General features: G+C 39.2%; 5 protein-coding genes across 6 annotated transcripts; 1 reads left to right on the top strand and 4 right to left on the bottom strand.

The window, feature by feature from the left end:
• Window positions 1-383: 383 nt before the first annotated feature.
• On the bottom strand, window positions 384-1181 carry LOC118432882 (alpha-galactosidase-like). The gene is made up of 2 exons (XM_022103226.1): window positions 1177-1181; window positions 384-1086 (listed from the first exon to the last, which is right to left on the bottom strand). Exons 1-2 carry the CDS (start codon window positions 1179-1181, stop codon window positions 384-386), a joined length of 708 nt encoding a protein of 235 aa, XP_021958918.1.
• Window positions 921-3111, bottom strand: LOC110854780 (probable alpha-galactosidase B). 2 transcript variants are annotated; one of them, XM_035855194.1, is made up of 3 exons: window positions 2911-3111; window positions 1593-2197; window positions 921-1086 (listed from the first exon to the last, which is right to left on the bottom strand). In XM_035855194.1, the coding sequence occupies exons 1-2, from the start codon at window positions 2953-2955 to the stop codon at window positions 1619-1621; spliced, it is 624 nt and encodes a 207-aa protein (XP_035711087.1). In that variant the 5' UTR covers window positions 2956-3111; the 3' UTR covers window positions 921-1086; window positions 1593-1618. The 2 variants fall into 2 exon arrangements, with proteins under 2 accessions (XP_035711087.1, XP_035711086.1); XM_035855193.1 differs by lacking the exon at window positions 921-1086 and having other exon boundaries at window positions 1096-2197.
• A 764-nt stretch (window positions 3112-3875) lies between these two features.
• On the bottom strand, window positions 3876-11743 carry LOC110854781 (DBH-like monooxygenase protein 1). Its single transcript, XM_022103227.2, has 5 exons — window positions 11061-11743; window positions 5618-5897; window positions 5223-5435; window positions 4766-5090; window positions 3876-4605 (listed from the first exon to the last, which is right to left on the bottom strand). The coding sequence occupies exons 2-5, from the start codon at window positions 5705-5707 to the stop codon at window positions 4061-4063; spliced, it is 1173 nt and encodes a 390-aa protein (XP_021958919.2). The 5' UTR covers window positions 5708-5897; window positions 11061-11743; the 3' UTR covers window positions 3876-4060.
• Window positions 6797-10827, bottom strand: LOC118436762. Its single transcript, XM_035855355.1, has 6 exons — window positions 10112-10827; window positions 9722-10018; window positions 9464-9622; window positions 9201-9391; window positions 8980-9145; window positions 6797-8902 (listed from the first exon to the last, which is right to left on the bottom strand). Exons 1-6 carry the CDS (start codon window positions 10323-10325, stop codon window positions 8718-8720), a joined length of 1212 nt encoding a protein of 403 aa, XP_035711248.1. The 5' UTR covers window positions 10326-10827; the 3' UTR covers window positions 6797-8717.
• A 4516-nt stretch (window positions 11744-16259) lies between the features above and the next one.
• LOC118436861 (aggrecan core protein-like) lies at window positions 16260-17064 on the top strand. Its single transcript, XM_035855497.1, has 2 exons — window positions 16260-16414; window positions 16484-17064. The coding sequence occupies exons 1-2, from the start codon at window positions 16336-16338 to the stop codon at window positions 16861-16863; spliced, it is 459 nt and encodes a 152-aa protein (XP_035711390.1). The 5' UTR covers window positions 16260-16335; the 3' UTR covers window positions 16864-17064.
• Window positions 17065-20347: the final 3283 nt, after the last annotated feature.

Below are 20347 nucleotides of genomic sequence, written 5' to 3' on the forward strand. Positions count from 1 at the left end.
GGTGTCAATAGATGACTTTACCGCCTTGGTTACAATGTTGAATCCGAGTTATGATGATTTTGATACAGGTCGTTATAATTTTATGACCGGACGGAAAAAATTCATTACTACTCGGAATCACAATTGTAGCCAAGGCGGTTAAGTCATCTATTGACACCGTTTTGTTGTGAGTGTACGTGACCAAAGTGATGCTTTATCAAACGCATCGCAATTACTGGCTAGATAATTTGAAATCCAGCAACAAAATGAGTGACCAGTGTCCTAGTCAGAACGCTATGCTTAATCCCCTAATTCAATAAATATTTCAAAATGCTCAACTATTTATTCGAATAAAGTTATACATGTTCGCAGTAGTTGTATTGCAACCGAACATTACCAAATACCTATTTCGCCAGCAGCGGTGTCACTCTGATCAATCGACACCCATGAGTTGGCACTCTGACCGCAAAACTGCTCGTATACACGCCCAACTCAATTCCTTCCCAGACATCGTACACCTCTGCTGCCCCAGTGAATCCAAAATCCGCCCAATTTGCCGCCACGGATAACTCGAGTCCAGCCAAGTTGAACATGGCCACGATAAAACTCGTGTCCCCAATACTCGGCGCCCACCAGACTTGTCGCAACAAACCCGGGGTCACAGGTCGAGCCGGGATGCCGTTTTGGTTGATCGCGATAACTTCCCGATTTGTTAGTAAGGTCAAACCAAACTCGTCGAGGAAACTGAGGTCATCCCCGATGTACAGGGGGGCGCAAGATATAGCCCATAAGGTCATGTAACTCCGACGCTCATCCTCCGTTAAACCGTCCATTGTTCCATTTCCGACATTAATCGTGTCCAAATCATTCCATCGTCCCGGACCGGCGTGATCGATCCAAGGAACGATATCGGCGAAGCGTTGGACGACAGATTGTGTCCAGCGGACGAGTGTGTCACAGTAGCATTCGACGTCGGTATCAATTCGCCAACCGGAGGCGGACGCGGTCCAGTCGGAGATAAAGGTGATGTCGAGCTCCCAGCTGATTTCGAGGATGACAGGGCGACCCGTTTTTTCGAAGGCGGAGCGCCAAGCCGCTACATCGGGGCTAGATTTGATTTACAAAAATTTATTGATTATTTGTAGGCAGTACGTAAGTCATGTGAATTGGTTACCCCTCCCACAGGGTAAGGGAAACCTCATGATTTTTGTGCTTGAAAACGTATACCCAATGGTTTGACCTGGGTTTGGCGGGTAGTCGGAGTTCTCGTGGTTTTGTGGGTCAACTGAGTCAATGTCTCGTGTATTAAGTAGCACAAGGCATTGTTTTTTTTAGTAATGTCGCAAAAAATCCGCTTATTAATTCAATTTGAATGACTAATTAGTTTGTAGAATTGTTAGTAATGCGTTCTTGCCATCTCCTATTAAATGTAAAAACCCCGACTACCCTGACTACCCGTGGATATGGTAAAATTTGCTACCCCAAAGCCCACCAAGACCCCCAATACCTACCCCAAAAACCCGGGCTTACATACCCTACTGTCCACAATCTGTAGCATCAATGGAATTCCCCACTTACCCGAGATATTTTTAAGATAATATTTTTTATCCTACCGATTATCATAATTTGACCCATTTTTTCAACTTCCCGGTCCAACCCCGTCCAACTTGAAGAAATCAATCCCCCAAGAAACAAACAACTCGGCAATAGAATCAATAAACTCTTGCGCGCAGGGATTGTCGAAATCCATCTTGTACGAAGAATCCCAGCCATTCGTCGATCTAAAATCGGGGTAAACTAAATCAAACCCGGTACAGTTTCCGGAAGGTCCGGAAACGTCAAAGTTAATCTTGTTGTCTTGATCCGACCCAAAAACCCCCATCGGGAGTCCGACAGGGGCATAGATTCCTAACTTTAATCCCCTCTCGTGCGCATAATTTGCAACAAAGTCGATTCCTCGGGGAAAACGGTCACCATTCGGAATAGGACGACCGCTCAGGTCGAATCCAGCGTTCCAGTTGAAGTCAGCATTCCAACCGGAATCTATGTTTATGTGGTTGTACCCAAATTCCAGTAGGGTCGAAGACATGACGTCGATTTGGCGGAGAACGTTGTCCTCCTTGAGCCAAGAGAGGCCGTGACCCGGCATCGTTGTAGCTTGAAGAGACCATGATGACCAGCCCATGTACGGACGGACGGGTTCTTGACCTTGGGCGATCTGTAGTGAAATAAGTTAGTCAAGGTTGAGTAAAAAAGAGGATGATACAACCAAAAAGTGAAATTTACCCAACCGTTGTGCAAAATTCGTCTAAAGTTGTGTAACATTTGTCTAGTAATTTTGTACAAAGTTGGCAAAGTTTTCACTCAAAATAGAGGATGACACAACCAAGATTGGTTGTGTCATCCTCTATTTTTACTCAACTTTGAGTAAATTTTACTTAATTTTATTTAGAGTGTATATTAGAATAAGGGGCCATCCATAAATTATGTCACGCAAAAATCGATATTGTTCTCACCCACTCCTCCTTTAACATGTTTGACACAGGCACGATAGCACCGGAGCTTTGGACCCTACACCCCCCCCCTTCCCCCTCTCGCCTGACATAATTTATGGACGTTCCCAAAAGAACTTTCGTTTAAGATATTTCCCTTATGGAAAATCAAACATGCATACGAATTAGTCTCCAAGTTTTCTGCATAATTTTACAAGTCATGCCCCTATTGTACTATGGTTATGATGATTTTTCCATTTTCCAAATTAGTTATGAAAAAACATGTAAAAATGATGGACTTACATTGCAATTCGCTTAAATTTATTTGAAAAAAATATGTAGTGAAAATAATATTAAAGTCATGCTCGGAATTACTTGTGCCAAAAAGTTGATTAGATCTGTCACTATTATTAAGATTAATTAAATAATCCTTACTTACCGTTACGCCAATTATCAAAATTGCAGACAAATTCAGTAAAATCATAGTAGTTGTGCAGTTTTTTTCAATTTAAGTAAAATTTTGGTTGTGTAGATGTTAATTTATTTAGCGAGCATATGCACAAGTGGCACACCTTAAAATACTGTCAGTTACTACTGCATAGTAACAAAGTAGATATGTATTATTGCAATCATGATAACTTCAACTTATCAAAGATAAGGAGGACCGAAATATAACTTATATTATATAATGCGATAAAGGAAAATTGTAATTAATTGATGACGATGTATCTCATTCTTCCCAGCTTGAGGACGGGATCTCAACTCAATAACTAAAAATTCAAACCCAACCGCCACTAGGTGTAGTTCTCAGTGAATTTTTTATATTTTAACAAAAATATGTTATGTGGTATTTCATTTTTCATATGTCGATCAAACATCTTCGACTCTGCCAGATCAGCGTTAATTTTCGAGTGGATATCACCCTTATAAATTCAGAAAAGCTTAAGTTTTAAATATGGGGATAAGACGCAATGTTAATAACATCAGTAATTACAATTATGTAGATGATTATTTGATAAGCGGACATATATGCTTATCGTACAAGCCACTCCCTCGAAAACTTATGACACCAGACAACTCATGATTCCCATACTTTTATTTCTGACAACAAAAGCTGAAAATATATAGCTCTTCTCGTCAAGAAAAATCTGGGATTAGTTTGCCCGAAATAAAAGTGCGGAAATCATAAATTACATATTGGTAAAGCTGGTATTAAACTGACATTAAATCATCATTGACCGGAGTCGGTAACAACGATCGGTAACAGTAACAACGATCATTACCGTTCAGTAATGTCAGTGAAGAATTTATATTTGTCAGTGAAGAAGTTACCACATAAAAAAACCACAACCAATTCGGTAAGACCTTGTTACCAATTCAATATTGTTATTCAATAAAAGTAAGACATACATATATGTGACAGCAGTGTTCATGTGGTTAAAGAAGTGTTGCAAAGTGCGTGTGTAAATATATGCATACATACGTATGCACCATTAAATGTCATATAAATTTGATTTTGAAATCCAATCACAAATTTACCACAATTATGTATTTAAATACCCCAAAAGTAATGGGGTATTTCCTTTTTATTAACATCGATCTTTTGGCAAATACTCGATAACATCTTCCGGATATCTGGTAGCTCGTAGTTTTCCACCGCATTGCGACATCTGATATCCATTTAATCTTTCTTCCTGATATGCGAGTAAAAAGCCTTCGGTCCAGTTAAACTTGGCCGCCACGAGGTCATAGTAATCGCCTGCGATTGAGGTCGGTGTGTCCACGATGTATCTTCGTGACGAGGTCCCCCTTGCGATGTGGTACGTCTCAACGCCAAAATCGGCCAAATGAGTGTCCACATCGTAACGCGACGTGCATTCCAACCTAGTCCTTGGATAATACCAGAGCACACTTTGGCACATTTCCTCATACGTGGAACGTCCGCCGATTACGGGTTTTCCCTTACGCCAAATCGACGAGTACGTACACTCGACGGACATCTGGTCTCCAGGGAGAATTTGACGGGTATCGAGAAGGACCTTGTTTTGTTGAAAGTCAAAGTCGTAATGGTTGTCGAAATCGATCCAAGGAAGTTCAAAGTTCCCGCGGAAGTGTCGCGTCCTCATTTTTCTACCTGAAAGAAGGGATGAAAGTGATGAGAAAGCTAAAGCATTCTCAGTCTGATTTCTTTGAAACTCGAATTTATGACAAAATAGTCTTCCAAACGAAGCACTTGAAAATAAAAAACCCCGAAATGTCCTTAAACTTTTTTATAGTTTTGTTTATTAACTTACCCGATTTGTGCGAGTGGAGCATCGAAGCGAACACGGTGATCCCTTCGGGTTCAAGTGCTTCGTACGTGCACTGTGGACTACAATGGCCCACGACTTTGAAGGCATCCTGGTTTGGCGGGATGGTCAGCGAAATATCTACACCTTGACCAATAGCGAGTATTCCCGCGTCGATCGGTCTCAACTCGGTCGTGTAATACATGGCCAACCCCGTTTCGAAGGAAACACCCTCTAACCTATCCGGATTATCGTAATGAACTTCAACCATGTAATATTGCACGGTTGACGTTTCTCCAATAGGGAAGCCCACATCTTCAGGAAATATCATCTGTATAAATGTACGAATATTTAAGTTCATAATTGGTAAAGAGTAGTAAATACATATGTAGTAATGATCCTTAGCCGGATTCTAACACGTAGACCCTTAAACATTTACGGGATTGTCAGTTATTCAACTTACCTTGCCGCCCTTCGCCCACGTGTAGACGATCGACTCACACTGCGCGATTGGGAGGAATTGTGTCGTAGAGCAGTGATCGCCTGAGTTTCCGCTGGCATACGTGAATCGATCAAAGGCCTCCTCGTCCGTCTGACCAGGAGGGGCGTGACACGAGTAGACCACAAAGTGGTGAGTGTGCTGAACCGAGTGTCTGCCTGGCAGCAAGGTGTCAAACTATTGGGAAGAATTAATTCACATTATTAGTGGGTCGTAGTGGGTACTTTTGAGGATCGGGTTTAGCTACCGACGACTGATTAGTTTTATGTGTACAAACTTTTCTCTCTCCTGCTTAGATAGTTGGGGAACTATCTAGATGATACCCAAGGATCCTGAGTACAATTCTCAAAGTTTCTCACCGCAACGATGTGATGCTTTTTAGTCAAAAGGAGCCCTTTATGGAATGTACACCAATATGTCGTGTCAATCGCTGGCATCGTTATGTTCATCACGATCGTGTAATTTTGTAATTTCGAAAACTCAAGTTCCGGTCTCGCGGCATGGATCAAATTCACACTTGTCGTCCCGCGAAAATTTTAAAACAGTCGTATTTTCCGCCGGTACTTCATACGCTTTCAACAGTCTCCAATCCTGCCGAGTATCCAAAATCGGCATGGTCTCATCAGTGGCGTGGAAATCCTGAAAAATCAGTATATTTTGCATGTAATAATTTAAACATTCCAAAACCCAAAACTACCTACAACTCAAAATGCATTTTAGGGGTCGTAGATATGTAAATTATGTAGCGCAACAGTTCCGATTTTATTTCATTTGAAGCCTTTCACCCGCTCACGCTCCCTATTTCGCATTACATTATTTAATAACGTCCCCCTGAGACAATTGGCATACTTATGTACAATAGAGGTCTCCCAACGTACGCTTACAGATTTAGACCAAGTTAGTGTCAATCGATGACAAATTTAATTAGTATGAAATTTGGAAATGACACTATCTCCCAATTCAAAGGTGTGGCGCTGATATTTACATAAAAAGGTACGAAGCGGCACAGCTAGGGTGACCATATTTGTCCTGACTAAAACCGGGACATTTTTTGGCCACAAAATTTTTACATAATATCTAGTGCTTGGCGAAAAAATTGTCCATAATATCTAGTGCTTGGCGAAAAAATTTGCCATAATATCTAGTGCTTGGCGAAAAAATTTGCCATAATAGAGATTACTTGGCGAAAAAAATTGCATAATATCTAGCTTGGCGAAAAAAACTTTCATAATATCTAGTGCTTGGCGATTCAGATATCACCGAATTTTGAGAATTAGCCAGGAAAGGAAATTAAGTAAATATTACATGCATGTTACTACCCTAGTCGCCAAGATTGAACGGCCCGACAGTGGTATTCGAGTGGCCAATAATGTCGGCCGAAGGTACCATCTTGTCCTCGTGTTTTAAGTCGGGCCGTGGGTGGCCAAAATTATCGGGCCGAAGGTTGGAAATGTTTTTCCCGACCTCGTGCCATCAGCCGCCCACCATCCTACCGATCCAATGCCATGGTTGGCCCCAACCATTCCCCAACGAATTTTAATAATCTCACACTGTTTATTTCTGATTTAGTTCATTTATTTGATATCATGTAGTAATGGAAAACAGACAAAGTTCTCTTTAAAGGGTAACAAAATACATCTATGTGCAATTTGTAAACAATTCAGCTCACAAGTTTTTTTCATTTCATTTCCTAAAATAAAAATTCCTAACTTACAACTACTTATAGGTTTTTCGTATAGTGATTTTTTGTTACTAAATGTTTCGTAATGAACTATTTTAACATTTTAAAATCTATTGTACGTAATTCTTCGAACTATAATAATTTGACCAGAATTCAGAGAATAACAGCTATTTACAATTATTTTGTTTGCTTGAAAATTTTCGCGTTTCTCGTCTAATTCTCTCTTAATAACGTTACACTTTTCGTTTTCTACGATTCTTTTTGCAACCTGTTGGAGATAAAATGTTTTTGTTCTTGTCATTTTCTTCAGTTGCTGCATGAAATTTTCAAAACCAAACGCACTAATATTATCTAATTGTCCGAAGTTTAGAGCGTCCTCATGAATATGTGATAAACCATGGACATTATAAACCATAAAATTACTGTCATATACGACTCTGCATTGTAAAATAAATTTTGTCAACAACCGCCTGGCTAAAGCGTTCCACTCGGGGTCATCAGCATTGGCCGATAAAAGAATAAACATAGCACAATGAAAATAAAGGAAATGAATGTAATACTTCTCCGGTAAGACATTTTTCAGTGCTACTGGACCTGTGTACAGCATTATCGTTCTAAATTCCGTGGCCTTAAAATTATCAATCTCATTCAAACTTCTTGGTCTTCGCTGAAAATCACGAGGCATAAACGTTTTGAAATTTATAAATCTGTCTGAAATTTCATTAATAATTTTACTCTGCATTCTATGAGGCAATTTCCCTTTTGCCCACTGTCGCAAAAGTTTTCTCATGACCCCTAAGCAACACATGTGCATATAGTCATATGGAATCTGCGAGACGAAGCCAATTTGCAATTTTGATAAAGAAGTAGAAAATTTATGATGATTCTCGTCTAATTGTGAACGAAACGATTCATCTGTACGCGAAGCTGAATTTAATTCAGTGTACACTACACTTTTTCCAAATTCGCCGTGTTGAACACATTTCTCACACCCTGAATAACTATTATGATTCTTAATTCCCTTAATGAAACTTCTAGCTGGAGCATCAGCAATAATACAGGAAATTCTGAAATGAAATTTCTTCCCTAAATGATTAAATCCATCCTTCTCTAGTGTAATTGTCTCAGCAATAAAATCATTTAGAAAATCTAAATTAGTAGGTTTTTGAACTCCGTAAAATAGCCCTATTACAAAAATTGAATTAATTTTAAGTTGATCAATTTTACCAAGAAGCGGCCAAAATTGGGATCTTGTACTCCTACTTAATGGAATACCATCCACACCTACAGATATTGTTACAAGATTTTCGCCAAAATCGTGATAAAATTTGCTAAAAATTGTTGATTTTGGCTGAACGAGGTGAGCGATATTTGAAATTGATCTCTTTAAATTTTTTTCTATTCCGAAATATACAAATTCTCCACCAGAAATAAAATCAGTTTCAACTACTCGGGGAGTTTCTAATAATGTTCGAGGATCTAGTGGAACTGTTAATTTGAGACTACTAGATAATAATGATAATAATTCTTTTAAAGCAACATGTGTAATATTATGGGACAAAGCCCATCCTCGAAGTTTTTGAGGAAATGGTGTTTGCTCTTCATTGAACGATTCGTTTTCACTGAAACTTGTAAAGCTATAACTATTATTCTCTGAATTTGACGAATATTCTACACTATCATGCAAACTACTAATTATTACTTGAGATTCTGAAACTGATTCACCATCCACACTTGATACTGGCGCTAGAATAGTAGAGGAGGAAGCTATATTTATATTATGAAGAAGGGTTGCCACTTCCGCCTTCCTTCTTCTTGCCTTTGTTCTGTTTGAGGTTAGCATTCTGTCGTCGTTTTTCTCGTCCGCCCTCTCTGTCTTCAGCACCCTTTAGCCACGATGCAACATAACTTCCAATTTCCTGGTCCGTAGATAAACTATAACCGTTTGTGGCACGCACGGAATCTAGATTAATCAATTCATTGAAATTCCAACTTCATTAAATTACAACTTTGGATCTGTACTGTCACTCAAGATCTTACCTCTTATAATTTGATAAATTGGCTCGTTGTTTAAAGCAATTTCAATATCCTTCCCTGCTCCAGTGACAGTAATGATTTTTGCGAGACTATTTGCAAAAAGTTTTTTCAGTATTCTGCTAACCAGGAGAGAGAGCCTTTTTGCGCCAATGAGTGCCAATTCCGTGACCTAAATAGAAGATTATTATTACACTAAACTTATTTAACTAATTTTATACCCTTACCAAACAGACACGATTTTCCTGCACCTGAATCCACACGTTTAATGACTTAAACTCAGCAACAGTCACCACAGGAATTTTGTGCAATTTTATTTTAGTTGGGGGAGATATGTTAATCCCACCTGACCTTCTCAACAGTTCCGTGACAAGTTGTTCCAATTTAGCCAAACGATCAATAACGATTTTCTCAAATTCTACGAATAAATTTTAGATACATAAAGCAATGACTTTATGTATATCTGTACAAATATATATAAAATAGCTACCCGTGTCATTTTTGCCAACTAAATCCCCACTAAAGCCTGGAAGACTGTTAACACTTGGAGGGATATCACTTAAATCAAGGTTGGAATTTAATGCCACCGTTCCGTGATCAACCAATATCAACTTAGGACTTGATATAATTGGGCAACTATTCGGACCAACTAAAATCGTAAATAAGGAGGAAATCATATATAATTTTACATAATTGTGAACAGAACAGTCAATTTAAAAACACTTTAAATAAAAGAATGTTTAAATACCGTTGGACACACTCGGCGAGTGAATTTGATGGTGGTCAGAATCACTTGAATAATTCGGTTCGACTGGTTTTGACGTAGTAATTGAGGTAAATGACGTGCTTGGAATTTCGATGTCGCTATCAATTGGGTCCTTACTCGGCGACGACCCAGAAGATTCAGAGTTTACTTTTTTCTTTTGTTTATTTCGTCTTCGTCGCCTAGGACGACGACTTTCATCCTCATCCACGGTAGTTTCAAATGTCGACTGATTTGATTTCTCGGCTAAACGCAATACAACAAGTGCATCATCAAAAGTATCTGGAAATAAAAAAGATAAGAATTTTGCGTATTAGGAAATAAAATGATAAAATTATTATCTCATCTAAAATTATTATCGCTTTATTAACTCACCTTTAATTTTCAAAATTTTACAATTATGTCGTGCCCAACTCTCTTCTGGTGCCTTGTGTTTTTTCACCATAGAAGTGACGTTGGGTGATGATGGCCAGAGGACTGTGGATAAGTCTATGAGCCAACTTGTTGACACTATCGACACAGAGTTATCATCTTCTTTAAATTCGACGATGGCGAATTTATTTTTTGGAGGAAAAGTGATTTTAGCCATGCTGGCAGATTCTCGTGCTGGAAATGGACTTGAAAGTACGATTGGCGCTGTAGTGGATAGATGGCGCACTATGGTATTTTTGGCCACGGATGGTACGACCTCGTGCCGACAGTTTTTGTCAGATGCAATTTAAATATACTTTTGCCAACCTTGTCCCACCCTCGGTAGGAAGGAAGTAAATGTAAAAATTTCTACATGCACTTTTTGCTTAAAACTTGTCTGCAAAAATCGGGAGGGGAATGGTTGGCACAGTCGGCCAACCATCGCCCAACTATGCCACCCTTTAATATCCTTCGGCCCGATAATCTTGGCTACTTGGGTAGTATTTATGCACTAAAATATACGTTTTCATCAATATTTTGGCGAAAAAGTGAAATAATTTAATTTTTTCGACGATTTAAAAAACCGGGACACTTTATCAAAACCGGTACATTTTCGGGACGCCGGGACAGGGTTTGAAAAGTGGGACATGTCCCGGCTAAACCGGGACGGATGGTCACCCTAGGCACAGCAAATTTGGAAAGCGTAAAATTTCTCTACTCTGGGGCGTCTTTTATCTCTGTTTATGTAAAGAACTCCGCTAAACCAGCGGATTGGAGGATAATTCCATTTGCAAATTTCATATTAACTAAATTCACTATCGATTGACGCTAATTTGGTCAACATCGGTGATCATACGTTAGGAGACCTTTATTGTTAGTACAAAACAACTTTGTGGCATCAAAATCCTCTCACCTGTGCATACGTTGATCCATCGGGGTGCACCCCAGCGATAAAAATATCCGCTCCGGTCATCCATCCCGAGGGGGAAATTCCAAACCCTACGGACCCCAAGGTTCCCGCTGTCACTTCAAACACGATCCTATCCCCCACCACGTCCCATCGCAAAACATACTTCCCCTCGCCATCTAAGGCTTCTGCATTTTTAGTGAAATTGTGCTCCTTTATTAAGCCCCCGGAACAATTATGCCATATTACGGTGGCAAGGGTAATTAGAGTCCCGATTTGTGACCACATCACGAAATTATCAAATACGTTCAGAAAATATATCTGATTATTCTACACTGTATATAAAATATAGCTTGAAAAAGTAAAAGTTCTAAGGTGAGAAAGTGCACTTAAAAGTATTAAACAAGCTCCCTCCGCCACCCAGATAATTTTACTTCGCCTGGGCTGTCTATTCCATGCAAAATATCTGTTGTAAATAAAAATATGTAGGATATGAATAAGTCGCTTAAAGAGTCACCCAACAAATCTAAAAACAATGTAGGTCTTGTATTGTATATCATTGGATTGAGATCGGGACTTCTTGCTGGCCAGGGCAAAGTCCGAACGTTTTTCCTCGCTAGAAAGTCCATTGTGGAGCGAGAAGCGTGAATTGAAGCATTGTCTTGCTGGAAAATCCACCCTCTCCCTCCAATTTTTGGACCTTCTCGAATGAGATTTGCCTTGAGGACTTCTTGGTAGCCTAGGGAATCTGTTCTTGGTGGAATGGACGCAAGTTCAGTCTTTCCATTGTACCCAAATCCTCCCCAAAGCATTACAGACCCACCCCCTATTAATAAGCCAATCAAAGATTTTTATACTTAATGATGAAGTAGTTTATTGTAAAAATAACTGGTCTAAAATGGTTTCTGACATACCTGCTTGTCGTTTGGAAAAGATTTCTGGTTCCTTCTTGAGATGGTGCCAGTAATACGAGTAACCATCCGGTCCGTCCAGATTAAACTTTTTTTCGCCCGTGAAAATGACCTTTTGCCACTCTTTGTCCCATGACATGTGTTTCCTGGCGAATTCCAGCCTTGCGCCCTTGTGGCGTTGGGTCAGGGGAGGCTGCGTAAGCTTTTTCCTCCACTCCAAGTCGGTATTATTGGTCAGGGATCTATGCACGGTGTCTTTTGAGACGGTAAACGGCAGTTCCCTTTGAATTTCTCTGATAGAGTACTGCCCTGTTGCGGCAAGTTTGCTAATTTGTCGCTCGTCCCGAGGTGTCAAAATCTTAGGGCGACCATAGGAAGTGGTTTCAAGGCCTTGGTGGGTCTTTGAATTAAGATAATTAGAGATTGCACTTTGCGAACACCCGAGAAATTGAGAAATTCTCGATTGAGACGCCCCTTGCTCATGCAGAAGGTCGATCTGCCACAACTGGTAGTCGGAAAGAGGTTTCCCGGTGGGCATCTTGACCAATACTGACATTTCAAGTCGAGAACTGGCCAGGTGGCTAAGTGATTAATCGATTAAATTTCCCAAAAACGCCCTATCTCTTACTTTTGAGACAGTCCAATTTGACTAATTTTGGGAAAATGTTAAAATCTCGGAAAGTTGTAGCCTAGTTTGAATGAAACTTTGTGGAGCCATGTGGCACTACATTACCTATAATATTACAAAATATCATGACCCACGAGTAACATATCACAGAATGAGAGCATTTCCAATTTCTATCTCTTACATTTGAGACAGAGTATAGTACAACGAGCACGACGTCGAGCTAGTTATAAAAATAATTAATAAATATTTAGGGACACCTAACCTAACTCAACCATATGTAATTATTACCACCAAATTATCATAATTGCTAATACCCTTACCACCCAGCAATGTTAATCTGGCTGATATTAACGAATTCAAATGTTAACTTTGGACCAAGAAATTAAACCTGATCTTTATTTTCTTACGTGACGCCGAAATATTATTGTCGATATTTTGCATGCAGTAGACAGCCCAGGCGAAGTAAAATTATCTGGGTGGTGGAGGGAGCTTGTTTAATACTTTTAAGTGCACTTTCTCACCTTAGAACTTTTACTTTTTCAAGCTATATTTTATTTAATTCTTTTTTAGGTTTGAATTTTAAAAGCAAAACCTTTCAGTACGCTCAGCCCGAACCAGGATTGATTAATAAACCCATGTTTGTCAGAATGTTATACTATTTTTCACTAATTCTTGCTTTAACTAACGTCATTTGGTAGTATTGCTTGGCACCAAACTCACCTCTAAATTCTAATCCTAAGTTATTTTTCGACTTCACACTAAATTTTAGCTGAATATATAAACTCTTAGAAATATGTATGGGTACCCCTCTGGTTCTTTTTGTTCATCTTTGACTTCATATAATTTCATGAGAAGCCATTAAGTATCACAGTTCCGAATTTCAGCTTTTTGCGACAAACTATGAAAATCGGCATGGGTCACCCCAACGGGTCCCGGCTTTTAAAAATTTTACCAATCTCACTTCATATTCTTCCATTATGGGCTATTAGCACCCTATATGCCGAATTTCAGCTCGATTGGATGATTTTGAAAAATCGGTATGGGTAACCCCCTCGGGTACCTCCGGTTGAAAAATTTTCCAATTTCACTTCATATTCTTCCATTAGGAGCCACTAACAATCTGTATACCAAATTTCAGCTTTCTAACACAATTTTAAAATCTGGTGCATAGCACCCCACCCACTTAGATGACCCCCCTGGGGTCAACCATTTGACCGATTTCGCCCACCTTCTAACTCGTTCCCTAGCTTTGTCCAATATGGTAAAATGGCAAGTTCATCGTGTTCACGGACGGACATGACGGTCCCATAAGCCCGGACATGGGCTCAGACTATAAGTTACTCCATAGAGAGGGTGTAACTATATAGTTACTATATAGCAACCACTTGGAAATTTTTGTTATAAGGAAAAGTCGCTGGTTTCTCAACCAATCGACCCAATTCTTGTTTCCCCTTATAGTAAAGTGGGGGCGATCTTTCATAAATTTAAATACCCAGCTATGCAGGTAGTCTCCTTCATACTTAAACTGCGAAACGCAACCATTCACCACCATTAAAACTTTTTTCTGGGAGGTCGTATCGAAAAATCGCCAAAGATAGCACTAGATTAGGTCCGTAATTGATTTTTCGGTCTCTTTATTTTTTTCTCTAAAACGCACCCCCTTGGCTGTAGGAAGCGGTCAAAGTTTTCGAGACCTGTCGGAATGCATACTAAGGTGTAACTGTAACTATAGTATTTTTACCTCACCTTAGAAAAATCAGTTAGCGTCACGTATACGTATGAAAATGTACCTTCAACTGGTATCGTTTTGGTAGTAGTTTGTCCCTGAGTGGTAAATTTTTCGTTACCTCAACGGTAGTGGTCATATATGTACATATGTACTCCAGTCTAGAATGATTTAGTTGTAATTATGTTGTTGACCACATCTGGGATATGGTCAAAGCGAGTAGAATTTATACCCTTGATTACGATTTCCAGACCATTTGGAAGACACGATCTCAGGTCGTGACCAATCCTAAGATTTGTTTAGTACAAAGAAAATACTTGCGAGTTTGGAGACGTTGCATAAAGGATGGGCGATAAATATTCGCTTGTGGGACGCTCTTATTCACAGGAAAATTCTCGCAGAACAGCCTCTCAATACTACAAATTCACCACGACAGACACAACTTATCTAAGTCGTCACATGTGCTCATTAAGTTTACCCATTAAGCTGGTCGGCTCATAAAATAATATTTGCAGACCTTGTATTTATTGAAATACATAGGTACTTGTACCTTATGCATACTTATGCTTCCTGTAACTTATACACGCATACATACATGTTGCTCTCATGATGTTGACGGATTGAGGTACCTGTGAGTACTACCTCAAATATTCGACCTTTAATGAAAATGTGTTCCACTGGATTAAGCGTATAAGATTTAATCAACGGTCAAAGGACTAGACGATAATTGTAACCTTATGTACAAAAACTGGATATGTACAGTACCTACTAATCCTAAGGAGGAGAGGCCCTCTACACTCCCAGATCTTGACACCCTTTGCATATGTTGGATTAGCCTACATAAGCGCTCTTATGTATACTTATCTTGTTTTAGTAGACTAGTCTACTAAAACCCTGAGTGGTTTGATTCCATGTCCCCATTTGCGCCAGCCACACCCACGCAGTGGCGTTAATAACACGAAAAAAGCCTTGTTTTCATTTCACCATGTACTTTAACTGTCCCCAAAAATCCATTTTGGGTGGGATCTTGAAAAAATTTTCATTTTTGTGATCCTACTAGGATCCACCTTAGATGTTTGCGTGATCATATTCAATAGATATTTCAACTTTTTTGAAATTTTGAATTTTTTCGAATAATTCATCAGCAGTGGACTGTTCAAGAATTTCGAACATTTCTAAAAAGATGGTATTTCTGCTGCATATCATAACACAAGTATCTGGAATCACAAAAATGTAACTTGCATCAAAATGTGAGCAAAATTGCATTTTTGGCGGATTTTTGAAATTGGTAACTTTTGTGATTTTCAACACATAGATCCACCGAATCAAACGACTTCAGAGTTTTAGTAAACTGACGAGTCGTAAGGAACTCCAACATCTGCAAAGGGCATCAAAATATGACACGGACATGTAGACGGTCTCTTCTCTAAGCATACAGATATGCTAAATAAGAAGCAAGTGTTTATCGAGAATGTTGTCACTTTCCAGACTTACTGCGTATCCTAAAGTTCGCACTTCGTTCACAAACTGTTAAGTAAATAGGTGAAACAGGTTCTAGGGTACCTGAATAAATTGATAGCAATAAAATTAAGTGAATTTTTCAGATATGATTTTGTACATATGTACCACATAAAGGTGCGTGTACAGGTGGGATAAATGTACCGGATAAATGCCTGTGATCGTATGGTAAGTTACAAATTAGTAACTTTCATACGTGTAAATTTTACTATGCAGATCTTTAAAAAGAACAATAAAATGAACATTTAAAAAGTACGAATTTATAAATTGCCATCAAATTACAGAAATTTATCCGGTACATTTATCCCACCTGTACACTAGGCTTAAATAAAAATTAAGTTCAATTTGCATACATAGTTTGTGAATGGCAAAATATTTAATAATGTGAAGCTACTTCTAATAGGGCTGAGACAGGTATAAAAGCGAGGCTTGACAATTTCGCAAGCTCAGAAGCTGTCCATTTGTGTTCATGTATTTTGAAAATCAGTCTGCTTAAATATGAAGTATCTCGTGGTCCTAGTGCTACTCGTGGAAGCAGTTTGCGGTGGGGCAGATGAGAGTCTTAGCAGTGATAGCGGTAAGAATTTAAATGTAGGGTTTGTATTTGGGTAGAATTCGATATTAACTATGTTATTCATTGTTACAGGTGAGGTGTTGCGGAAACTATGTAGGCTTGGAGATCTTCCATTAACATTTGGCGGGAAGCGACCTTTCGTCGGGCGGAAAGCAATTAGGGTCGAGGAAGCTTATGACGCGGAGAAACCATTTGGGGGTGAGAAACCATTTAGCGGCGAGAGACCTTTTGGGGGTGAGAAACCCTTTGGCGGCGAGAGACCATTTGGGGATGAGAAACCATTTGGCGGCGAGAGACCTTTTGGGGGTGAGAAACCATTTGGCGGCGAGAGACCTTTTGGGGGTGAGAAACCATTTGGCGGCGAGAGACCTTTTGGGGGTGAGAAACCATTTGGCGGCGAGAGACCTTTTGGGGGTGAGAAACCATTTGGCGGCGAGAGATCCTTTGGATAGCTAAAGCCTTTGGGAAGAAAGGTAGTACCTTTCGGTGGGTTTTGGACACCGATAACGGGCCGGTCTTCAAGCGTCTGTCCAACAATAAATAAATTCAGTATCAAGTACAACTTTAAAATTTCACTTCATATCGATTTACTGAATAAGTAAGCTAAGTTAATGATTTAGTATGAAAATAAATAATTATTGCAAAAATGGAAAGCGGGTACTTTATTGGTTTAAATATTTTTTGTTACAAGGCATCTCACCTTTTACTCCAATCGGTTTCGACATTCATTACCGGCTTTTGTAGAGGCAGTGCCGTATTTGACCTTGGTCCGGCCTGGAGAGTAAGACTCTCGTCCGGCTAAATTGCCAGAATTAGCAGTCAGTGAACTTCTTTCGTGTCCTTCTTATGTGAATCTAGGGTTACAAATACATATACTTAGATTTACATACTAAGAAACACTTCGACTACTCATTTATTGTGTTTTGCATACGTATATAGGTATATCATATTTATTTACCATTGACCTATTATGACCTTTAAAATAAAATCGTCAAGTATTCGATCAGCATCAGCCTCTGATTTTGCTAGTCCCTCGCGCCGATTTGGATAAACTAAATTTGCTTATCTGAAAAATTGATAACTTCGTTGATAAGCCTCATAGCGTTAATTTTCGAATGCATATCATCATTATAAATTCAGAAAAGCTTAAGTTTTAAATTTGGGGCGATTTGAGGCTGTTTTAATAGCTTCTATGTAATTACCTTTATGTATATCATAAATACCTATACATTGTTACGGCTCCTGCCGTATAAGCCCCTCCCTCAGAAACTTTGACCCCAAAAAAGTCATGGTAGCGGTCATTTCGCAGCGGACAACAAAAGCGGAAAATGTGGCACTTCTGACGAAGAAAAATCTGGCATCAGGTTGTCAGCCGCGAAATGACCGCTAAGGTCACTTTTTTAACGATTTATATGTAGGTCGAAAAACCGCCAATTTTCGAATTTTGAAAGTCTTGATGCATCAAAATGTTCATATTCATGAGGGAAGTCAAATGTCAAATGCAAGTTGGTATCTACTTCTTTCTGTACCGAGTGTACATTGACCTTCTCATTTTTCCCAATTTTCTTCCCCAATTTTTGAAGGGGGTGTGGTTGAATATAATTCAAAAACAGCTATGCTATATTAATCCCCCCACCCAAAACTGAATTTGTAATTTTTTATGTGCAATTTGGTGAAATCGATGCGAAAAAGACTTGCACTTTTGGCTCATTTTGTATCAGCACTGTCCAGGCTAAGTAACATATCTGACAAAGTGCAAAGGTCAAAGCGAATGAAAGCCAAGATTTGTGTAGATTTGCAAGTATGCATACATATAAAATTGTACCCATGTGACAATCTGTGTAATAACTTATGCACAATTATCCTCACCCCCAGCTGGACTGATCACATTCATTTTAGCGTAAAATAAATTATTCCGAAAATGTATAATCTGTTACAAAATACAAGGTGCCGCCGTGTTGCAACAATATTTTCAATCTTGGCCCAATGTGTCGTGTTGTATGCACGGTTTTTAATATCAAACGGATCCGAAAATTCGGGATTTATAGAAATTACGGGTCCACACATTCACTGGAATGATGCACCACCGAATTCAGCTAGTTACAACATTTCCAAGTGTATTCCCCGAATCCCCGAAGCATACACGGGACTCATCGGCAAGATAAAATTATCTGGAAATTGTATCAATATTTATCCACGGTTCAATTGCACCGGATGGTTTATTCGTCTCGCTATAGAAAACCATGTCAATACGTTTTACCCGTCCCCAACTTTTAATTGGGTGGGAGACGAGTTGATACAGAAGGATTTATTGGTAGGCTCGATAGGACCGTGTTTTGATAAATGTGACCCGCAAAATTGGCTGGGCGACGGGAGGAACCCTGTATCTGTGACTTTATTTGAACAGTCCGACTTTTCAGGTATTTAGATAATTTGTTAAATTAGGGTTAAGTAGTTCGCCTGCAATAATAATTTGAATATAACTTTGCACCAATGAATTGGTGCAATTTTACACAACTTTACACAATTGTAATTGTGCAAAATAATGGAACAAAATACACACATAGTTTGATGATGATGTAATTTTGCCACAATGCGCAAATGTTCAAAGCAAGCTTATAAACTCGATACACCATTCTGACATAATTTTGGCCGATTTGTGTAGAATTCCCACAGCAAATAGAGCCAGGTGGTACTTATTATTTTGCACAACCAGTGGTGCAAATTTAGTGTTGAGGAAAGACAAAAATTTGGAAACTTAACGGTTAAATTGTAAGCGTTGAATCGGGCTATATAAATCAGTAAATTTTGTCCTTACTATAATTTTAGGTAATGCCACTCACATCAATGTGAAGGGTGATGACTGTTACCTCCTACCACAACCGAGGATGCTGGCAAGATCCATTAAAATCATTGGTGACGAAAACTCGTGCATCGAACTTCACGCTTCTTCTAGCTGTGGCGGAGAATTCACCCAATTTCGACCAGGTTATGTGCTACTAGATAATTTACAGGACTGGGGATTAAATGGGGAAGACACGTACGCACCACTCGCAAAGGCGGTTTCACGTTGTGGACAGTTTTGCAATAAACTCGTGCCGGAAATCAATCCTGACATTAAGACAAATGTGGGAGAAAATGTAGTCACCTTTTATGATAATCAAGGATATTACGGTGTGTTTAATAAAATACTAGATTTAGAATTTCACTAGTTTGTATTTTTAAAAGGGAGATAATTCACGTGGTAGCCCTTGTCTATCAATTAGTGTGTGGGCAGCGGGTTGGTGACGAGTGGTCAACAAACGTCTCGTCGACGGAATATTGGTCGACACTAATATGCTGTCGAGGCGACCAAGACGTGTCGATAAATATTTTGTTAACCGGTTAAGATTAGCGACTAGTAATTTGTCGACCAGTACGGTGTCGACGTTTGTCGACCACTCGCCCGGAACCCGTGGGCTATCAGTATCTCAAGACAATTTGAGAAAGGCAGCCTCTCGTTGACAGAGGTAAACTATAATGAAATAAATATATTTTACATTCCAGCAATTAGTTTCTGAGAATTCAACAGCTACATAATACTAATCTTCTTCTAGGTCATGCCACCAACGTAAATCTTACCGATGGATGCATCGATCTAGAACTCCATGTAAAGTATCACTTATCCCTGCAGACCTATGGCCGATGCGTCGTCTTATACGGGGCAGCCAATTGTGTAGAAAAACAAGATTATTACTCGTTGCAAACAGGCGGAAAGCCAGGAAATTATTTTGCAGAGAAACTTCTCACCCTTACATTTCCTGTTTACGTCAAATCCATGAAATTATGTGATAATGAAGATCTGGTGGAAGTTGATGAGGGGACAGCTCGTCCAGAAAACACTTTGGAAATAATTGTGTTGTGTTTTATTGTCCTATTTTTGTTTACTTTGACCGC

Source organism: Folsomia candida, unplaced genomic scaffold, assembly GCF_002217175.1.
Source record: "Folsomia candida strain VU population unplaced genomic scaffold, ASM221717v1 Fcan01_Sc010, whole genome shotgun sequence".
Taxonomy (NCBI): Eukaryota; Metazoa; Arthropoda; class Collembola; order Entomobryomorpha; family Isotomidae; genus Folsomia; species Folsomia candida.